This window comes from Macaca mulatta, chromosome 8, assembly GCF_049350105.2.
Source record: "Macaca mulatta isolate MMU2019108-1 chromosome 8, T2T-MMU8v2.0, whole genome shotgun sequence".
Taxonomy (NCBI): Eukaryota; Metazoa; Chordata; class Mammalia; order Primates; family Cercopithecidae; genus Macaca; species Macaca mulatta.
Window position 1 is genome coordinate 92,056,766 of NC_133413.1, and position 22,570 is coordinate 92,079,335.

General features: G+C 40.9%; 1 protein-coding gene across 3 annotated transcripts in view; it reads right to left on the reverse strand.

Annotated features, from left to right (window-relative positions):
* Window positions 1-2,266: 2,266 nt before the first annotated feature.
* FABP12 (fatty acid binding protein 12) overlaps window positions 2,267-22,570 on the reverse strand; it is a 57,970-nt gene continuing 37,666 nt past the window's right edge. The window contains 5 exon segments of one of the 3 annotated variants that reach the window (NM_001194902.2): window positions 2,267-2,415; window positions 4,290-4,391; window positions 7,214-7,386; window positions 9,022-9,187; window positions 11,584-11,682. In NM_001194902.2, the coding sequence (NP_001181831.1) occupies window positions 2,341-2,415; window positions 4,290-4,391; window positions 7,214-7,386; window positions 9,022-9,094 (423 nt within the window). In that variant the 5' untranslated portion in view covers window positions 9,095-9,187; window positions 11,584-11,682 and the 3' untranslated portion in view covers window positions 2,267-2,340. 3 annotated transcript variants of the gene reach the window in all.

Sequence of the window (22,570 nt, forward strand, 5' to 3'; positions counted from 1 at the left end):
GCCCTATTGCTAGTTGTCTTTCATCCTGGGCAAGGCAATTATTCACCAAGAAAGTGGTATTAGATCTTTCTCTCCAAGTAGAAACATCTGTTTTATGGCCGGGTGTATGGCTCATGCCTATAATCCCAGCACTTTGGGAGGCCGTGGTGGGTGGATTGCTTGAGGTCAGGAGTTCCAGACCAGCCTGGCCAACATGGCAAAATCCCATCTCTACTAAAAATACAAAAATAGCCAGGCATGGTGGTGTGTACCTGTAATCCCAGCTACTCGGGAGGCTGAGGCAGGAGAATCGCTTGAACCTGGGAGGCGGAGGTTGCAGAAAGCCAAGATTGCACCACTGCGCTCCAGCCTGGACAACAGAGCAAGATTCCATCTAAAAAAAAAAAAAAAGAAAAAGAAAAGAAAAGAAACATTTGTTTTATAATCTGTTGCTTATACATTCCTGGAGATTAGTGCGCCCATGTGATATCTTTCCAATATATCACTTCTCTGTGGAGTTGATCAAGAGCAGCAAGTATGACTTAATTCTCCGTCTATCCCCAGCTCTCATGCAGTGCCTGGTGCACAGTAGATGTGCAGCAAACCCTGAATTACAACATCACTTTGGAGCCGTGGTATGTCTTGTTTGATTTGGTTTATTTAGATCAGTTTTCCAACCATCCCTGAGAGACATGCACTTCGATCAACCATAGTGAATGACTTTCTACTTTAATGATTCTCAACTGCAGAAAGGAAATGAGAAGACAGAAGGCATGCTGCTCATCTCTCCTGGGAATGTGCAGTTGCTGTTGTATTTTTATGGGTTGTTTTTTCAGTTGAGTACTCAAATGTCCCTAGATTTTATCAGATTGTTGACAAATGAAATCATATTAACATCTACATCCAATGTCATGCTCCTATTCATGAAAAACTCCAGCCCTTGCAAAGTCCATTCTTCTCCCAGCCCCTGGACCCCAGGTGTTCCTGAGAGTCATCAGGGATGTCTTTCCTGGGTTCTCCTGGTATCTTCTAACTATCCCTTCATCACAAGCCTTCTTGCATTGGTTCTTATTGCCTACAAGAGTATCTTCATGACCACAGCAGGTAAGAAACCCTAATGCCAAAGCCAGGAGCACTGTTTTTCAAAGTTCCCATAGCTACTGACTCTGGAGGTATCAGAGCAGTGCTGGGCTCCTTTCCAATAGGGGACTGCTTCTCCTCTGTCTTCGCAGCAAGCTGTTACCTAGGCCTGCAGTAGGGCTGCTCACATCCACAGCCATGCACAAGGCCTCAGGAAAACAGCTCCTTCAGCATCTGTCTCAAATCCTCTCTCTGTCCAGTCCTAGTATCTCGGGGTACAGATATCTTTCTATGCCTTCCACTGTCCTCTTTGTCACTTCAGTACACCAAAAAATAAACAAGCACTTCTCCTGCATCTACCAGATGACTGAGATCCCCCATATGTCAATTTGGACAAATAAGCAATGACAGGCCTCACGTTCAAATGGTAAAACTCTATATCCTCATCTAGACTCAGCTATGGCATCCTGCTACACATTTTAAGACAAATGGAAGCTTGTTTATTCATTAGTATAATGTAGTATTACACTTGGTTCATAATTGTACACCATGAACCTCTTTCTACCTAACCGTTGTAATCTAAGGTCACTTTGTTATGGTTGTAAGGTTAATAACTGGGCAACATAGATTCTGGTTCTAATTCTTCCTGAAACCATCTGAGTGATAGTAAAGTGTACAGTTAACTGACTTGGGCCTGTTCCCCCATCCACAAAAAAGGTGTTCAGTCCACACAGTTTCTAAAATCCCTCTTAAGCCTAATAGTACGTGAGATTTTGTGCTAATAAAACAGAATATTATTTGTAGTGGCTTTCAGTGATGTTGGTAGTGGATATGGTGTTCTCTGTCATAACAGTTTGGTATTACATTAGAATGTCAATTACTGCCTTAGTTCTAGATATGTTTCTTATCTTTTCATATATAACTGAGGTGTACCTACGAGGTGTGCTGTATTCTATTTATTAAAAAATATTATTTTCCCAATAAAGTACAGATTATGTTGAATTTAGAGGGTGGACATAAAATGCATAATAAGAAAAAAAATCAACATGAAGTGCCTCTCTGAAAATATTATCCCAGCCTTGAATTGAACAGGATATATCATCCTGGATTCTCATGGCTGTCAATGCCAAAGTACTACATGATACAGGCATGTGCAACTTGGTAAGCAAAATTATTGATGCTTGTGCAAAGAAAGGTTCTCTCATATTAACAGTTTTAATATTTTACTTTGGAGTTTTATTTAAACAACCTCAGTAGTTTGGAGGACAGCTTGAGAAAGCCTTAAGAGTTTGAGACTGAATTTGATGATACTTTCTCATATGTTCGTGTACAGATAACACCGTTCACAGCGCTTTCCTACAAGACAAAAGAAAGATGAGGTATTTCAGTATAGTTGGAGAAACTAACATTTGGAAAAGTGCGAACTAAGTACTATCTACACATACATTCCTTAAAAATATTGAAAGAGAGGCTGGGCGCGGTGGCTCACACCTATAATCCCAGCACTTTGGGAGGCCAAGGTGGGTGCATCACCTGAGGTCAGGAGTTTAAGACTAGCTTGGACAACATGGTGAAACCCTGTCTCTACTAAAAATACAAAAATTAGCCGGGGATGGTGGCACGCACCTGTAGTCCCAGCTACTCAGAAGGCTGAGGCAGGAGAAACACCTGAACCCGGGAGGTGGATGTTGCAGTGAGCCAAGATTGCACCACTGCACTCCAGCCAGGGTGACAAAGCAAGACTCTGTCTCAAAAAAAAAAAATATATATATATAATATATATGAGATCTATATAGACTATAGATAGGACCTATCTGTTAGCTGGTTTTGCCATGTTCTATATAACCTATATGTAGCAAATCACATATATGTGATATATTTAGAGTATATATAACGTTTATATATGTATAAAGCTAGGTATACAATTTGGAATTTGAAGTTTTTATTTAAATATTTTAAATGCCAACATTGATGCATTTTGCTATTTTTACATACTCTACATTTTGTAAATGATAATACTAGCTTACATTGATGTAGTATTTTATGGTTTTAGGGCACTAATATACACATGACAATCCTGAATTCTCTCAGAAAACCTTTGACAAAGACACTGCCTACATCTTGAAGGCAAGGAATCTGAATCTTGAAGAGATTTAATGAATTGTCCAAAGCCACATAAGTACTGGATGGCAGGGGTGGAAATCCACATCCTTGGATTCTGAGTGTAGTGTTCTTCCTAATGAACTCTAAAAGCTTTCTGTTTATTGGCTTATGTCATTATAAACAGCAATAAAATCAATCATCCTTGGTCTTCCCCTTGTGACTTTATAAGGAATAAAATGTACCCTTCATTGTAGAAAGAAAAAAAATCACTGTATTAAGAAATGAGTTTAGATTTTTGTAACCTACACACGAATCTTGCATATTCCCTTAGAACTATTTTATATTATGTAGAAAGTCACCTTTTTATTCCTTTTGGTAGAGGTGGGGGTTTGGGAGGAGGAAAATCATGAACACACATCCTTCTACTCTGGAGAGTGGGGAAGGTGACCTGGGAAACCATCTGAAAGGGAGCAGGATGGATTCCACAAAATATAGATTGTCCAATGAAAACAACCTGACTGCTCATCCCAGTCCCACCACATTTTTCTAGCTGCATATCCTTAGGTAAGTCAATGTCTGAATTTCAGTTTCCTCACTGGTAAATGGGATAATAAGCCTTACCTTACAGGATGATTGTGGAAGTTGGGGAAATAATATTAATATATGAAAACATAGGGACATGGTAGTGACATGTAACTCATTCATACACCAAAAAAACACCACTTCAGCTTCTTATCCCCGGTCTAGATTTCCTTTTCATGTTTTTGTTTGGTGTTGAGATGGAAAAACAGTGAGAAGTTAATCCTGGAGTGGAGTAATGGCAACAACCCTCAACCCCTGCTAATATCTTCATTGCACAAATACATGCTTGCTTTGGTTTACCTGTAGAGTCAAAGGATTAGGCTGCATAGTATTTTCTTTCTCTTTAGTTTTTTAGTTCCTCAATCCACACACATTTTATATAATACTTGTGATGATACATTTATCTCATAATTTTTTTCTCATTCTTTTAAACTATGAGAACAAGGAAAATGGCATTCATTTTCATTGTTTTAGAACAAGTTATCTGGGTGATTTTATATTAGTTGTGCAGAAGGTGGGAAGATAGAGAGGACCAGCTCACTCACCACCACCATTTTCCCATCCACCAGCTTTCTCGTTATGGTGGTTTCTTTGCCATCCCAGTTCTGAACTTGAATCAGGGACTCCTTATCTAAGGTTACTTTACTCTGAAAAACAGAAAAAACTAAATTCAGATCAGCTTGTCGTATTTCAACCCTAAAATTTTATCAGGTGGCAAATTCTTTTTAGCTGTTGTAATACTCTCAGGTACTTTTAGAATGGTGTTGACAACCCTATTTATTTATTTATTTATTTATTTATTTTTAATTTATTTTTAATTAATTTATTTTTTTTAATTATACTTTAAGTTCTAGGGTACGTGTGCATAACGTGCAGGTTTGTTACATATGTATACTTGTGCCATGTTGTTGTGCTGCACCCATCAACTCGTCAGCACCCATCGATTCGTCATTTACATCAGGTATAACTCCCAATGCAATCCCCCCCCCATAATAGGCCCCGGTGTATGATGTTCCCCTTCCCGAGTCCAAGTGATCTCATTGGTCAGTTTCCACCTATGAGTGAGAACATGCGGTGTTTGGTTTTCTGTTCCTGCAATAGTTTGCTGAGAATGATGGTTTCCAGCTGCATCCATGTCCCTACAAAGGACACAAACTCATCCTTTTTTATGGCTGCATAGTATTCCATGGTGTATATGTGCCACATTTTCTTAATCCAGTTTGTCACTGATGGACATTTGGGACAACCCTATTTATTTTAAGACTTTGTCAGCAGTAAATTTGTTGGCTGATTCTGCTGAAGAAAACAGGTTTTACAATAGTAAAACTGTAATATTATCTTGAAGAACAAGTAAAATGTTCTTTCTTTCTTTCTTTCGTTTTTTTTTTTTTGAGACAGAGTTTCGCTGTCATCACCTAGGCTAGAGTGCAATGGCGAGATCTCGGCTCACTGCAACCTCTGACTCCCTGGTTCGAGCAATTCTCCTGCCTCAGCCTCCCAAATAGCTGGGATTACAGGCACGTACCACCACGCCCAGCTAATTTTTGTATTTTTAGTAAAGACGGTGTTTCACCATGTTGGCCAGGATGGTCTCAATCTCCTGACTTTGTGATCTACCCACATTGGCCTCCAAAAGCGCTGGGATCACAGGCATGAGCCACTGCACCTGGCCGTGAAATGTTTGTTTTATCTTTGACTGAGTAAGCAGAGTATTATCTTTCTGCATAAAGAATTACAAATACATTTTAACTTTCAAAATAAGTGTGAAACTTCAGCCTGGACAACCCAGTGAGACTCCCATGTCTATAAAAAATAAAAAATTAGCCAGGTGTGGTGCCACATTCCTGTAGTCCCAGCTACTCGTGAGGTTGAAGTGGGAGAGTCACTTGAGCCAGGGTAGTTGAGGTTAGAGTGAGCCAAGATTGTACCACAGCACTCCAGCCTGGGCAACAGAGACCCTGTCTCAATAAAAAATAATACTAATAATAATACATGGGAAATGAATTCAAACTCCCATTATATGAGCTTACTTAAAAGAAAGAAGGCCTCTTTCCTCTTCTTATCCCAATAATATTTTCTAGTTTTTTGTTGTTGTTGCTGTTGTTATTTTTGGAGATAGGGTATCACTGTGTCATCCAGGCTGGAATGCGGTGGTGCAATCATGGCTAACTGCAGCTTCAACCTCCTGTGCTCCAGCAATCCTCCCACCTTAGCCTCCTGAGTAGCTGGAGCTATAGGCATGCACCACCACAGTAGCTAATCTTTGTGTTTTTTGTAGAGGCGGGATCTCACTATGTTGCTCAGGCTGGTCTCAGACTCCTGGCATCAAGCAGTCCTCCTGCTTTGGCCTCCCAAAGTGCTGGGATTATAGGCATGAGCTACTGCACCCAACCTAGCTTTTTTATTCTAGTATATTGCTAAGAATTTAGCATAGAAATCCATATTAGGCATTTAAGTCAAAAATTTTCTTCCATTTTATATGGTATAAGAATTTAAACTCATATTCATTTAGTAACCGACTATTACAGTGGCATGATAGTTCCTTTTATCAGGATATTACCCTCCATATAGTTTAACAATCCTCTATTGAGTTAATTCATTCAAATAATAAATATTTATTGAACAACTGTCATGACCAAGCACGGGGTTCTGTGAAACAGACAGGAAATCCTGTTTTGGATGAGCTTACCTTCTGATGTAGGGAAAAAGACTGTAAACGATAAGTATAGAAGTAAATTAAATATTATAAATAAATAATATATTCCTGAGATATGTGCCCCTGAGATATGAATGAAAACTCTGTGTGGCACTTTCAGGGTGAGACAATGAAAAGCCCATGTCTCTTTGTCTACCTTGGTGTTGGAGAAGACCACAATGTCCACAGGTGTAGCTACAAGGTAGTTGAACCTCTTTTGGCCTGGATCCCTGAGAGATTAGGAGGAGCAGATTTCCTGATTACTCCACTACACACACACAAACTTCCCCAACGCCACCCAACACTATGTATATACTGTAAGTTAGAAATAAATCCCCATTGTGTTAACTCACTCCAGGCTTGTGGTTCGTTGTTATAGTGGCATAACCTTACCTATACCAGCTAATATGAGGTTTATTCACTGCAATTCTATGTGTGGAAAACTGCTACAAAATGGGTAAGGAAAACTTTTGTTTCTGAGAGGACTAAACAGTAATCTAGGGAAATTATTCTCAAAATGTGGTCTGCTAAGCATCTGCATCAGATTCATTAAGAGTGCAATTTTCAGGGCCTCTGGGGATGGCAGTGAGAAGGAGGCATTTTTCACAAGCATCCCAGAAGATTTCTGTCTTCACATATGACATCCTTAGACCTATGTTTTAGACAAAAGTTTCTCTTAAGGACTTTAGATATGTTTGTTAGAATTGCTTACTTACCTAGGATGGTATCTAATATTCTTATGAAATGTGTCTGAAAGACTGTTGGAGGCCTCACCTTTGTTTTGTGGCCGCCTGGTGTGATTTCCTCAAACTCTTCTCCCAGCTTAAAGGAGATCTCACTATTTTTAAAGATGCTTTTGGTTTTTATTGTGATGACATCTCCATCTGTACTGATGGTCACAGTGGGTTTTGCCAAACAGCCCAGTTTCCTGCTGGCTCTTCCTATACCTGGAAACCAGATAAAAGGAGTATTATCTTTTCATATAAAGAATTACAAATGCATTACATTACAATACAATACTTAAATCTGTTGTTGACTCCAAAAACTCAACATTCTCTGTATAATTCTTTGCTAACTAAACTAGGAGATCTGTGAGTTGAACCCATTTAATGCTGCATGAGTTCACATATCCCAAGCTAGCAGCTCCACCATTACATATTAAAATAGACTATTTTTGCAGAAAAAAAATCTGTCTCTAGTTTTTGTTTAGTGATTATTCTTTTTTCACTAGTCCAGTAGTTATTAATCTTGTTGATTTTGGGACCTCTTTGAAAATCTGATTAAAGCTATCAACCATCTCCCTACTTTTAATTATATCCACTCACATACGAACAAAATACTTTGGTACAGATTTTGCCAGATATTTAGCTCTTCACTTATATTCTTACATGTATACATATATGGGTTTTTTTCCTCAATGATGTATGTTTTTATTGTGGTAAAATATTCATAACATAAATTTACCGTTTGAAGTTACAGTTCAGTGGCATTGAGTACATCACAATGTTGTGCAACCATCACCATTATTTATAGGATTTTAAAAAAGATAAATGTTGTATCTATTGTTTTTCAACTTGCTTTTCCCCCTTATCTGTATGTCTTGAAAATTTTCCATGCCACTACTTATAGATATATACTTTTTCATAGTACATAACATTCCACAGTGTGCAGAGACCAAAACTTATTTTGTCTGTCTCCCTGTTGATGAGAAATTCATTTGTTTCAGTTTTTGTTATTATAAATAACTATGCAGTGAACATCCTTGTATATACAGTTCTGTGCAGCACATGTAGGAGTATTTTCAGTAGAAATAGCATTACATATGCTGCAATACCTAAGTTAAAATTCTAAGGGAAGATATATTGGGAAAATACTACAATGCAGTTCATAGGATTCATATTATAAAACACGATCACAGGATGTGACAGATTGGATGTGGTTCCTGAAGATAGTCACATCCTAATCCCTCGAACCTGTGAATGTTACCTTTACATGTTAGGGGACTTTGCAGATGTGGTTAATTTAAGGATCTTGAGATGGGGAGTTTATCCTGGATTATCAGAGCAGACCTCAAACATAATCATAAGTTCCCTTTTAAGAGGGAGGAAGAGGGATGCTAAACTATAGAAGAAGAGAGAGCAGAGTGAAAATGGGAGCAAAGTTTGGAGCATTGCAGTCACACACTAAGGAAAGCCAGCAGCCACCAGAGGCTGAAAAACAAGATCTATTCTGAACTCTATTCTGAAGATCCCTTAAAGCTTAGAGCAAATGTTTACAAAATAATCATTTTTAAAAATAGTTGTATTTTTTTGCTTTAAAATATTTATCAAAATCACTTGCTGTTTAGTATATGATACATGCTTGCTTTGTTTCTGTAAATTCATGGTAACTTATATGAGGGATGATTGTCACCTCCAACGTAGTTTTGCACAGAACTATATCTTGGTACTGAATCAATATTTATTTTTTCCTATGTGAAAAATTAGGGAGTCCAAGATTAATATTATTTTATACAGAGCAAGTTCTGTGCTACCAAAATGCCCATTTTTACTGGATATGATATGCAAGTAAACATAGCTCACCCAGCTCCTTCAAGTATTCTTCGAAATTTTCACAAGAAACGGACTTCCATGTTCCTTGGAGCTGGTCAACCATTCTGTCTGAGATAAGTTGATCTCAGAGAAAAGTAGTTTCAGGTGTATGTTGGTATACCCTGAAGTAGTATGGGAACTTATTTTTAATACAATTCTGGGTAGAGAATGAAATGAGAAAAGTCAGGAAATAAAATAAGGAACTCTAACCCTTGCAATGTTCCTTGAATATCATCTAAAGTAGAAAAGCGTTCTTAAATGTAAATAAATCAGGATGAAAATGGAAACATGGTAGAGTGTTTAGCAGAACTAGATATACCTTTTCCAACACTAATTTAGAATCAAAACTAAATGTTACTCCCCTTCCCTAGGACCTGCCAGGCACAAAGCAAGGTGTAAGGGCTGGGTCTGGACAGCTGTGTTTATGCCATGGAACTTTTGTGACCAGGTCTCTCTCTTTCTCTGTCCGAATATGATTCAGAAAAAGCCAATTTATTGGCTGTTTGAAGATCATTCTCATTCTTGATAGTTTGAACTAAACACCAGAGAGACTTCATAGATGGTACTTGACATTTGAAGTAAAAAGTTAAGTTTAGTAAGGGCTAGAACAACCATCTTAAGTCATGTGCACAATGAAAAAAGAGAATGGGACAGAGAAAACAGAGATCATGTTACACACACAACACATGCACACACACACACACACAGCCCTGTTACTGACACTTTTCCAGGTGCCAGCTCAACTTCCCAAAAGCTTAGAGAGCCGTCATTGCCATGAGAACACCAAATATCTTCTAAATCCTCTTTAATTTAGGCTAGTTTCTGTTCCTTTCAACCCTGACTGTAACATCTCAGTGTCCACTGATATCTGTAAGTCAGAAGAGGGGTCAACGAATATAATAGCAAATCCATCAGCTAAAGAAGAGGGGACTCCAAATGCTAAGGAAAGGACAAACATGCCCTTATACATTCCATCAGCCCCTGCGGACATCATTGCTAATTCTAGGCAGAGCTTGATGTCCATCGGTTGACACAAAGTTATTAAGAAATACTGAAGTTATAAAATTATTTTAAGACAGGAATGGGGACATGGCATTTTATAATTCCCATTAAAATGTTAAATTTCCAACTTCTAATATATTATCCAGGCCAATAGTCTTATTGATAATTATTCAACATTTGTAAAGCAACTAGCATTGTATGCCTAATATGAGGCTAAAAATTTTGCTACACTATTGATTTAATGTTCCAGATATGGTTGGTAAAGATACCATTGTTTGGCTGGGTGCGGTGGCTCACGCCTGTAATCCCAGCACTTTGGGAGGCCCAGGCAGGCAGATCACGAGGTCAGTTCGAGACCAGGCTGGCCAATATGGTGAAACCCTGTCTCTACTAAAAATACAAAAATTAGCTGGGCATGGTGGGGTGCACCTGTAGTCCCAGCTACTTGGGAGGCTGAGGCAAAAGAATCGCTTGAACCCGGGAGGCAGAGGTTGCAGTGAGCTGAGATCGTGCCACTGCACTCCACTGCACTCCAGCCTGGGTGACAGAGCAAGACTCTGTGTCAAAAAAGCAAAACAAAACAAAACAAATAAACCAAGTTCATTGGTTGGTTTTCCTGAGTAATTTGTGTGACTATGCTCATTCAACTTAACAGGTATAAGGCTGAAGCCAGGAAATGACCCAACATTGAGGGTAATTTGGGTACTAAGAGTAGGCACTGAAGGCACTAAAATTCCCAGGATTTTTCAAGAAAATGTCAAATGTGCTGCCACATATGTTGGATGCACATTGATTCCCCTCCCACAAGGAAAATTATGATTGAAGATCACCTCCTGGAAGAAGATGTATTGGGAGCGGTGTTTTTCCCCGTTGCTGACAGGTTAGACTTGCAGAAGTGTCAGTACTGAGATGTGAGACAGAACCCATGTATGGCTTCTATCTCTCAACTGTGGCTCCACCATTCATGTGTCTATCACATCAGCTCAAAGACTGCCTAATGTCAACTGGCCTAGTCATTTTGTCTACTCTGTTGTTCAGTGCCTCTTCTGTGATTGATGCTTTCTAGTGTTCATTAATATGAGAGCCAAAAATCTTCACATATTTTGCCCACTCCTATAAGTTCACACACATTCCCCTCCACCAAACATTCTTGTCTGCAATTTTTCAGTCCTTGTCCTTCCAGGTCCCTGACCAGCTTTTCAGATGATTCGCCTCCACCCATAAGTATGTATATATTCCCATCCCAAGCCATTGTGTCCTCCACATGGCATAGGGAACAGGTGTACAACTCTGAGCTTTGTCCATTGATATGATTTTCCTTACGAGTTCCTCAAGTCCCCCCACACCCCAAGTGTCATGAAACCACTGCCCATTTTTAACTTGCCTCCACACCCTGAGCTGACTAGTACATTAAACATGCTCAGGCTTTTTCTCCTCCTTTAGTTGGTCACATGGGACCCACATACTGTCTGGAGCATGATCTGAAGGAGGGGTGCTCGTGCTGTGGTGGTGGGTGACATGGGGATCTGCACCACCTGCTCATGCAGTTACCTTAGGACTTCTGGTCTTGTTTAGGCTTTAATCCAGATATGCAGTTTGATCTTATGATGGACTTCTGCTGGACATACCTGACTTGATGACTCTGTGGGTCTGACAGAACCTGGCTCATAATGGATAGTTCCAGATACATTGTTACTTGATATTCTATAGTCAAGAATTCTGTCTCTATGGGGCCCCAGTAACACATTAGGCACTCTGTTTTAATAGGTGTATAAGTCTCTGTTACAGATGGCATGATCTTTCTTTACAACCCCAGACATTGGTGCTATGATGCACACACACACACATACACACACACACACACTCTCTCTCTCTCTCTCTCTCACACACACACACCATACACATTATACTGCATATTTTCCTCTCACCAATACCTCCAGCATTGTGGAGTTTACCAATCACATGACCCAAGAATCAGGGCAGCTCATATCAGTGCCCTTCCTTCCTGCAGACCATTTCCTGCTCTAGGCTCCACTCAAAGCAGAGAGCCTGTCATGCCAGCCAGTACATGGACTGCAGCACATTCCTAAATGCGCAGTATGTTGCCACCATAAGCCAAAGAGTCCCACAAGAATTTTGATAGAAGAGGCAAAATGTAGCAATTTATCTTTTGGAAAATATATCCTTACATGCCCTTGGCCAAGCTGGACCCCTAAGAACTTTACAAAAGTAGGAGTTGCCTCAATCATCACCAACTTTAACTCCCATATTCTGTGTCAAATGTGTCTTACCAAGGCCTCCAGTATACTGGCCACTTCTTGTTCATCCTGCCTGATAACATGATATTGTGCCAAATATCCAGACAGCCTAGATCTCATCTGATTATATTACAATAAAGAGTAGGAGTTAACATAGCCACAGGACAAAATCGGTGGCTCACAGCTGTAATCCCAGTACTTTGAGAGCCCAAGGTGTGCGGATCACCTGAGGTCAGGAGTTTGAGACCATCTTAGCCAACATGGCGAAACCCCATCTCTACTAAAAATTACAAAAATTAGCTGGGTGTGGTGGTGGGCACCTGTAATCCAAGGTACTCGGGAGGCTGAGGCAGGATAATCACTTGAACCCGGGAGGTGGAGGTTGCAGTGAGCCGAGATCACGCCACTGCACTCCAGCCTGGGCAACAGAGTGGGACTCTAACTCAAAAAAAAAAAAAAAAAGTGTAAACGTATATCATTGTCTGTTCCATGCAAATGCAAATAGTTTCTGATCTTTCCCAATTGAGGTAGGAAAGAATGTGAAATATGGTCTGACTGAACACCATGTACCTGACAGTGTATTAATCTGTACTAACAAAGATAACACATCAAGTGCAGTAGCCACCATTGGGGTTATTAGATGATTTTTCACTAGGCTAGAAATACTCTTAAGATTCATTTGGATTTTGCAGTGATCAGACTCATGAATCAAATGGTGCTTTGATATGAACCACCACCTTCTGCAGTCTTAAAGTCATTTTGAGTAGCCCCGATTTCTGTCATTCCTTACTCCTCCCCTGCCACCAAATACAATATTTTTTATTCACCATCTTATCTAGGGCTGGAGAGAGGATAGCAGTGAAGAAGGTAGGAGTGTGGGGGTGCAGTTTCAGAAGCTTCCATTTTTCCTTCCAGACTATGATAATTCTTGTTTGAATTAGAAAATGAGAAAGGGGGAGCTTACTCCAACAGCCAAAGAGTCAATCCCAATTAGCATTCAGGCCCTAGGAAAATTACTTTTGGAGGAATCCAAAGACCTACCGGACCTACTGAGACCTAGACTTTGGCCAGGGTTCTGTTTATTATCTAGCTGCTGTGTGCCTTCACTCTAACATAAGGATTTGCAACTTGGTGAATCAACAATAATTCAGACCAAAGTCTATCAGAATATCTGGATATTCCTCTTTCCTCATTGCATATTTTCTCAAGTAAATGATAACAGATCTCCTTTGAGGAAAATGGGGGAGATTAACAGTTTATGATATTTCAGGGTTCTTCCTTCTGTGGGCTTGTCACCTATTGAGACAAAGGTATCCGGGTCTGAAAATTGGCTCAGATCTGGAATCTGGGCAGAGGATCATGACTTTCTACTGGGGTGCCTGTCCTTAGTCTGCTGCCCATCCATTCTTGCCTTCTTTTGATTGTGTATATGAAGCAGTACCCTTGTTGGCTAAACATCTATTTTGCCTCTATGGATTCAGTGTTATTTTAATAATCTCCATAACCCCTTCCAGGTCAAACACCCTTAGCTGTGCCTTCAACCTTGCCCCATTTTATGGTGAAGTGCAATCAATCCCCTGGTTTCTGGCAGTAAAAGTGCTGCCATCTGGCCCAGATTGCATCAAATTCTCCTCGTTCCCATCGCTACCAATAAGCTGAACTCTGACAACCCAACAAGAGCAACTACTGAAACTCTTAATGACGCTGTGGCCCCTCTCACCAGTGCATTCCTGATGGCCCAGTAAACATGAAAGAATCTTCTGGATTCTCTTACGGAACATAATTATCTGATTGCTTTTCCGACATATGTACACATATATATGCACACACACACTTTTTCTTTCTATAGAAAAGTATTGTGACTATATTTATCCATAACAGAAGTACAGATCTCATAACTTTCCTACGAAGCAGGAGAGGAAAGCCCCACCATGCAAGATTTTCCAGCCTTTTGGCATATTAAACTTGAAGCAATTTGAAGCAATTTGAAGTGTCTTGGAGCTGGACAAGACATAGTGGGCACTCTGTAGATATTGGCATGCAGGAGAACTCAGGCCTTACTCATTCAATAAACACTTGAGTGCCTACTAAAGGAAAGATCCCTAGGATAGGTCTTTCCTACCACTGAGTATGTAATGGGGATTGAAAGAGACATCCAAAATATTTCCAACTCTGTGAAAGAGAATCTGAAACTATAGTAAATTCCTTAATGTTTCCATGTGGATATCTAGCGATACAGTAGACACCTGGAGAACAAGTTGATATTTTAGGTCAGGGGTTGGCAAACTATGACCCATATACTAAATCCAGCTGCCACATGTAGATAAAGTTTTATTAGAAGACAACCACACTTATTCCTTTACATATTATCTATGGTTGCTTTTGTGCTGCAATAGTGAGGTTGAGTAGTTATAAAAAACGTATGACCAGCAAATATTTTTTCTGGCTCTTCACAGAAAAAATGTTTGTCAACCCCTGTTTTAGAGTCTCAAGTTTGAATTTTTAAAACTGGGCATCATAACTTAACAACTACCATAGGCTTTCTTTTTTTGGGATAGAAGAATGGTGGATACCATTTTTAATTTAACAGATTTTTCATCAAAAGACATTTTTATAATTGTGTCATGGATAATGCCAACAGAAAAATTAATATAAGGAGCCAAACTCTGGCATTTTATAATAGTAACATGAGATGGTTATTAGTCAAATATACATGGAATCTTTAAAAAATCACTCTACATGCCGTAGGCAGAACGATACAAGAATCAAACTTTAGTTGTGTAAGGAAATCGAGGAAAAAAACCTAGTTTAAAAAGCTATCCTGCTCTCTGCTTCTTCCTGAGTCTAAACTCAAGTGGTTAATGAGCCTGCTAAATTATAAAGTTTCTTCAGAAATAGCCCTCAGTATCCATAAAATTCTACTTTTTTCATCACTTTAGCAATGTTAAGCCTTCAAATTTTCCATGCTGTTCTAATGCACTTGGATTAAAACCATTCTGTAAGGAAAGAAAATTTACAGTGGCTTTTTAAAGTAAAATTTATTGAAAATGGAGAAAGTTCACTAGAAAAATTTCAGTGCTGTGGCAAACAAAAAATAGCAACCTAAATATCTGCATGATTCTCTTCTTATATTGGGTGGACTTTGTAGGCAGGGCATTAAGGGAACCAGGTCATCTCTTAGTATTTTCTGGCTAAGAACATCAGGAAACTTGGCCATTCATGAGGCTCAGGGTGTTTCTGCCTTGGTGCTACTACTCAAATGCACACCTGGAGGTGGGCAGCAGACAGGAAGCTGAGCTAAATGGCTGGGATGAGGCACATGGTCTTCCAAGCAACCAGTAACGTGGCACTGCTCGATGCCAATGTTCTTCACACACTTAACCAACATTTCTTAATAGGGCTGGGAATTGTGTTAGACCATTTTTGCATTGCTATAAAGGAATACCTGAGACTGGTAACTTATAAAGAAAAGAGGTTTAATTGGTTCATGATTCTGCAGACTGTACAGGAAGCATGGTGCCAGCATTTGCTTCTGGTGAGGGCCTCAGGAAGCTTACAATCATGGCAAAAGGCAAATGGGGAGCCGGTGTATCGCATGGCAAGAGCTAGAGCAAGGGACAGAGATGGGGAGGTGCCACATTATTTTAAACAACCAGATCTTGTGTGAGCTCAGAGCGAGAACTTACTCATTATTACAAGGGCAGCACCAAGCCATTCATGAAGGATCTGCCCCCATGACCTAAATGCCTCCCAGTGGGCCTCACCTCCAACACTGGGGATTATGACATCTCAACATGAGATTTGGAGGGTGTAAGCACCTAAACTATATCTGAAATTGTAGTGGGTTGAACTGTGTCCCCCACAAAAGATATATTCAAGCCTTAACCCCCAGTACACTTGTAAGTGTGACCTTCTTTAGAAATGGGATCTTTGCAGATGTTAATTAAGGATCTCAGGATGAGACTGTATTGGATTTAGGCAAACTCTAAATTCAGTGACATATGTTCTTACAAGAGAAAGGAGAGGGAGATTTAAGACATATGGAGACAAAGTAAAAGGTCACATGAAGATAGCATTTGAAGAGTTGCCGTAAGCCTAGGGACACCATGAATTGCCAGCAGTCACCAGAAGCTGGAAGGGAGGCACAAAAAAGATTCTCCCCCAGAGCCTTCTAGAAGCTACCAACACCTTAGTTTCCATCTCTGGCCTCCAAATCTGTAGGAGAACACATTTCTGTTGTTTTAAGCCTCTCAGTTTGTGGCAATTTGTTGTGGCAGCCCCAGGAAAGTAATACAGAGAAAAACCTCATTTTAAAGAATCTTAGGGACCTTTATGTTTTATTTTAACTTTTAATTTTTTTATTGTTTTTGAGATGGGGTCTCTCTCTGTCACTCAGGTAGGAGTGCAGTGTGCAATATCGGCTCACTACAACCTCCACCTCCTGGGTTCAAGAGATTCTCATACCTCAGCCTCCCGAGTAGCTGGGATTACAGGTGTGCACCACCACACCCAGCTAATTTTTATATTTTTGATAGAGACGGGATTTTGCCATGTTTGCCAGGCTGGTCTTGAATTTCTGACCTCAAGTTATCCGCCCACCTCAGCCTCCCAAAGTGCTGAGATTACAGGGGTGAGCCACCAAGCCTGGCCACCTTTATGTTTTAAATAAAAAGTTTATTTATTAGTAAAATACCATTTAAACTTTTTTGAAATTGTCTTTATTACACGGAATTTTTTTTGTCATTTAAAAATGATAATACTTTTCATCATATTCACCAAGGATAAAGGTAATTTTTATAAGTAATAGTAAGTTATTATGATAAAGGCTGAATAATAATGACTAAACATATGATAAAATTATATAAATTAAATTTTTTCTGAAGTTTATGTAAGCAAAACATTTTCCTTACTTCTTTAGTGTTTTTTTTTTTTGTTTGTTTGTTTGTTTTTTTAAATCTCTCCCTCCTTTATCACCCCCTCCTGCCAATTTTCTTTTGGAATCTTTGTAATCATACAACATCTTTTGCGTGAATATTGAAGAACTTAAGATTTAGGCAATAAAATAAACTAGTTGATGCTGGTAAACAGTACCATGCTAACACCTTACTCTGTTTCAGAATTTCAGCAGACTGCTCACTGAAGGCTGGTCTTAGGGTTGAGTGCTGGCTCGCTGGTGCTGTCTGCTTCTGAGCAATCATGTGATTCAGACAAATCAAAACAATAGAGAGACTTCCTGGAGCGATGAATAAAGACAGCAAGGTCAAACCCAGGCAGCCTGAAGGCCTATGATTCAGACCCTGCTGGGTTCCCAGGCTCTCCCACCCTTTGTTTCCTACAGCTGGAGCTGTTGGGACCCCACCTGCTGCCTGAGCACTTGCCCCCAGGCTCTCGGCCAATTACACTTTAATCAGATTATTGCAGAGTAGCAGTAACCTCATGGTTCTCAAGCCTGACTTGCATTTGTAAAAATGCCAACTCCTATGAGCCGGCATAGGTCAGAACTGCCAAGGACAAAGCCTGGGAATATATATTTCTAAAATTATTCCCAGGCAATTCTGATTCAAGTCTAAGGCTCAGCAACTAAGGACAAATGTTCTAGACCAGTAGTTCTCCAAGTGTGGCCTTTGGACTAGGCAGCATCACCATCACCAAATAACTTTTTAGAAATGCACGTTCTGGGCCCCAGCCCCAGGCCTGCTGAATCAGAAATGAAAAAAGAGCCTAGTTTTAATAAGTCCTCCAAGTGATTCTGATGCAGGCTTAAATTTGAGAACCATAGACCACACTTAGACTCACTTCCAAAGAACAGAGTATGAAAAGGGAAAAATAATAGCTTTAGCAACCTGGTAAATATCACATTAACCACGGGATCAAGTTAATATCCCCAGTGTAAAGTCATGCTGACATCACGTACCCTCTGCTAGGATGCAGTGAGAAGGCATTTCACTTCTGTGGTCTTCCTAAACTCTCATAACCCAAATTTAATCTTCATGTAATCTCAAATATGTGCAGACAAAATTGAGGGATAGTCTACAAAATACTCTTCAAACTGTCAAGTTTGTGAGTAACAAGGAAAACCTGGGAAATTGTGACAGATCTGTAGAAACTAAGGAAACATAATGAGCAAATGCAATGTGGGATCCTGTCAGGCCAAAACCCAGCCACATCTCCGGCACACAACTCCAAAAGCCTGAACCGCAGCTACCAGGGGTTCCTCCAGAACCTCCTCCCCCAGGAGCTTGCTACAAGTGCCGGAAATCTGACCACTGGGCCAAGGAATGCCCACAGCCTGGGATTCCTCCTAAGCCGTGTGGGACCCCACTGGAAATCAAACTGTCCAACTCATCCCGCAGCCACTCCCAAAGCCCCTGGAGCTCTGGCCCAAGGCTCTCTGACTGACTCCTTTCCACACCTTCCCCGCTTAGCGGCTGAAGATTGACGCTACCCCATTGCCTCGGAAGCCTCTTGGACCATCACAGACGCTTTGGGTAACTCTTACAGTGGAGGGTAAGTCCGTCCCCTTCTTAATCGATACGGAGGCTACCCACTCCACATTACCTTCTTTCCAAGGGCCTGTTTCCCTTGCCTCCATAACTGTTGTGGGTACTGACAGCCAGGCTTCTAAACCTCTTAAAACTTCCCACCTCTGGTGCCAACTTGGACAACATTCTTTCATGCATTCTTTTTTAGTTATCCCCACCTGCCCAGTTCCCTTATTAGGCCAAGACATTTTAACCAAATTATCTGCTTCCCTGACTATTCCGAGGCTACAGTCACACCTCATTGCTGCCTTTTCCCCCAGTTCAAACCCTCCTTCACATCCTCCCCTTGTATCCTCCCACCTTAACCCACAAGTATAGGATACCTCTACTCCCTCCTTGGCAACTGATCATGCACCCCTTACCATCTCATTAAAACCTAATCACCCTTACCCCACTCAACGTCAATATCCCATCCCGCAGCACGCTTTAAAAGGATTAAAGCCTGTTATCACTCGCCTGCTACAGCATGGCCTTTTAAACCCTGTAAACTCCCCTTGCAATTCCCCCATTTTACCTGTCCTAAAACCAGACAAGGCTTACAAGTTAGTTCAGGATCTGCGCCTAATCAACCATAATGTTTTGCCTATCCACCCCATGGTGCCAAAGCCATATACTCTCCTATCCTCAATACCTCCCTCCACAACCCATTATTCTGTTCTAGATCTCAAACACACTCTTTACTATTCCTTTGCACCCTTCGTCCCAGCCTCTCTTCGCTTTCACTTGGACTGACCCTGACACCCATCAGGCTCAACAAATCACCTAGGCTGTACTGCTGCAAGGCTTCACAGACAGCCCCCATTACTTCAGTCAAGCCCAAATGTCTTCCTCATCTGTTACCTATCTCGGCATAATTCTCATAGATACACACTTACTCTCTGTACTGATCGTGTCCAGCTAATCTCCCAAACCCCAATCCCTTCTACAAAACAACAACTCCTTTCCCTCCTAGGCATGGTTAGTGTGGACAGAATTCTTACACAAGAGCTGGGACCGCGTCCCGTAGCCTTTCTGTCCGAACAACTTAACCTTACTGTTTTAGCCTCGCGCTCATGTCTGCACGCAGCAGCTGTCGCTGCTTTAACATTGTTAGAGGCCCTAAAAATCACAAACTATGCTCAACTCTCTACAGTTCTCATAACTTCCCAAATCTATTTTCTTCCCTCAACCATTGCTCAGGACAATGCTTAAGCTGATAAATTAGCTAAAAAAGCAACTAGTGTTCCAACTTCTGTCCCTCACAGCAGTTTTCCTCCTTCACATCTCCCACTCCCACCTACTCCCTCGCTGAAACTTCCACCTATCAATCTCTTCCCACACAAGGAAAATAGTTCTTAGACCAAGGAAAATATCTCCTTCCAGCCTTACAGGCCCATTCTATTCTGTTGTCATTTCATAACCTCTTCCATGTAGGTTACAAGCCACTAGCCCACCTCTTAGAACCTCTCATTTCCTTTCCATCATGGAAATCTATCCTCAAGGAGATCACTTCTCAGTGTTCCATCTGCTATTCTACTACCCCTCAGGGATTGTTCAGGCCCCCTCCCTTTCCTACACATCAAGCTCGGGGATTTGCCCCTGCCCAGGACTGGCAAATTGACTTTACTCACATGCCCCTAATTAGAAAACTAAAATACCTCTTGGTCCGGGTAGACACTTTCGCTGCATGGGTAGAGGCCTTTCCCACAGGGTCTGAGAAGGCCACCGTGGTCATTTCTTCCCTTCTGTCAGACATAATTCCTCGGTTTGGCCTTCACACCTCTATACAATCTGATAACGGACCAGCCTTTACTAGTCAAATCACCCAAGCAGTTTCTTAGGCTCTTGGTATTCAGTGAAACCTTTGTATCCTTTACCATCCTCAATCTTCAGGAAAGGCAGAACAGACTAATGGTCTTTTAAAAACACACCTCACCAAGCTCAGTCACTAACTTAAAAAGGACTAGATAATACTTTTACCACTTTCCCCTCTCAGAATTCAGGCCTGTCCTCAAAATGCTACAGGTTCCACCCCATTTGAGCTCCTGTGTGGACACTCCTTTTTATTAGGTCCCAGTCTCATTCCAGACACCAGCCCAACTTAGACTGCACCTCAAAAACTTAAAGCCTAAAAACCACCAACCAAGCAAGTAATTATCCTGAACCCCCTTAAGCTCTCTCTGATTAGATGTCCTAGCTCCTCCCAATTCTTAGTCCTTTGATACCTGTTTTTTCTCCTTCTCTTATTCAGATCTTGTGTCTTCCATTTAGATTTTCAATTCATACAAAACCGCATCCAGACCATCACCAATCATTCCATGCAACAAATGCTCCTTCTAACAACCCCACAATATCTCCTCTTAAAACAAGATCTCCCTTCAGCTTAATCTCTCCCACTCTAGGTTCCCACGCCGCCCCTAATCCCACTTGAAGCAGCCCTGAGAAACATCGCCCATTCTCTCTCCATACCATCCCCCCAAAATTTTCGCCACCCCAACATTTCAACACTATTTTGTTGTATTTTTCTTATTAATATAAGAAGGCAGGAATATCAGGCCTCTGAGCCCAAGCCAAGCCATCGCATCCCCTGTGACTTGCACGTATACGCCCAGATGGCCTGAAGTAACTGAAGAATCACCAAAGAAGTGAAAATGCCCTGCCCCGCCTTAACTGATGATATTCCACCACGAAAGGAGTGAAAATGGCCGGTCCTTGCCTTAAGTGATGATATTACCTTGTGAAAGTCCTTTTCCTGGCTCATCCTGGCTCAAAAACCTCCCCCACTGAGCACCTTGTGATCCCCACTCCTGCCCACCAGAGAACAACCCCCCTTTGACTGTAATTTTCCTTTACCTACCCAAATCCTATAAAATGGCCCCACCCCCATCTCCCTTTGCTGACTCTCTTTTTGGACTCAGCCCGCCTGCACCCAGGTGATTAAAAAGCTTTATTGCTCACACAAAGCCTGTTTGGTGGTCTCTTCACACGGATGCACATGACAGATCCCAAATTGGATCCTGGAACAGAAAGAAACACTAGTAGAACAAATGGAGAAATCCAAATAAAGTCTATAGTTTAGTTGCTAGTATTGTAGCAATGTTCATTTATTGGTTTTGACAAATGTACACATTAGATGTTAACATTAGGGGAAGCAGGATGAAGGGTGTGTAGGAGCTCTGTACTGTATTTGCAACTTCTCCGTAAAGCCAAAATTATTTCAACATTTAAAAACAAATCAAGGCCAGGCACAGTGGCTCACACCTGTAATCCCAGCACTTTGGGAGGCCAAGGTGGGTGGATCACGAGGTCAGAAGTTCAAGACCAGCCTGGCCAAGATAGTGAAACCCCATCTCTACTAAAAATACAAAAAATTAGCCAGGTTTGGTGGTGGATGCCTGGATGTCTGTAATCCCAGCTACTCGGGAGGCTGAGATAGAGAATTGCTTGAACCCGGTAGGTGGAGGTTGCAGTGAGCTGAGATCATGCCACTGCACTCCAGCCTGGGTGACAGAGAGAGACTCTGTCTCAAAAAAAAAAAAAAAAAAAAAAAATCAACAAATATAAAAAGACACACACACAAAGTGTGTATCACAGATCTGCAGTATCTGCATCACCTGGAAGCTTGTTAGCATTGCAGATGATCAGAACCAACTCCAGATTTACTGAATCAAAAATGTGCATTTTTCAAAAGATTTCTTTGGTGAATTGTTTAAACATACAATAAAAATTTGAGAAGTTCTGCTGTTTACCATCACCCTG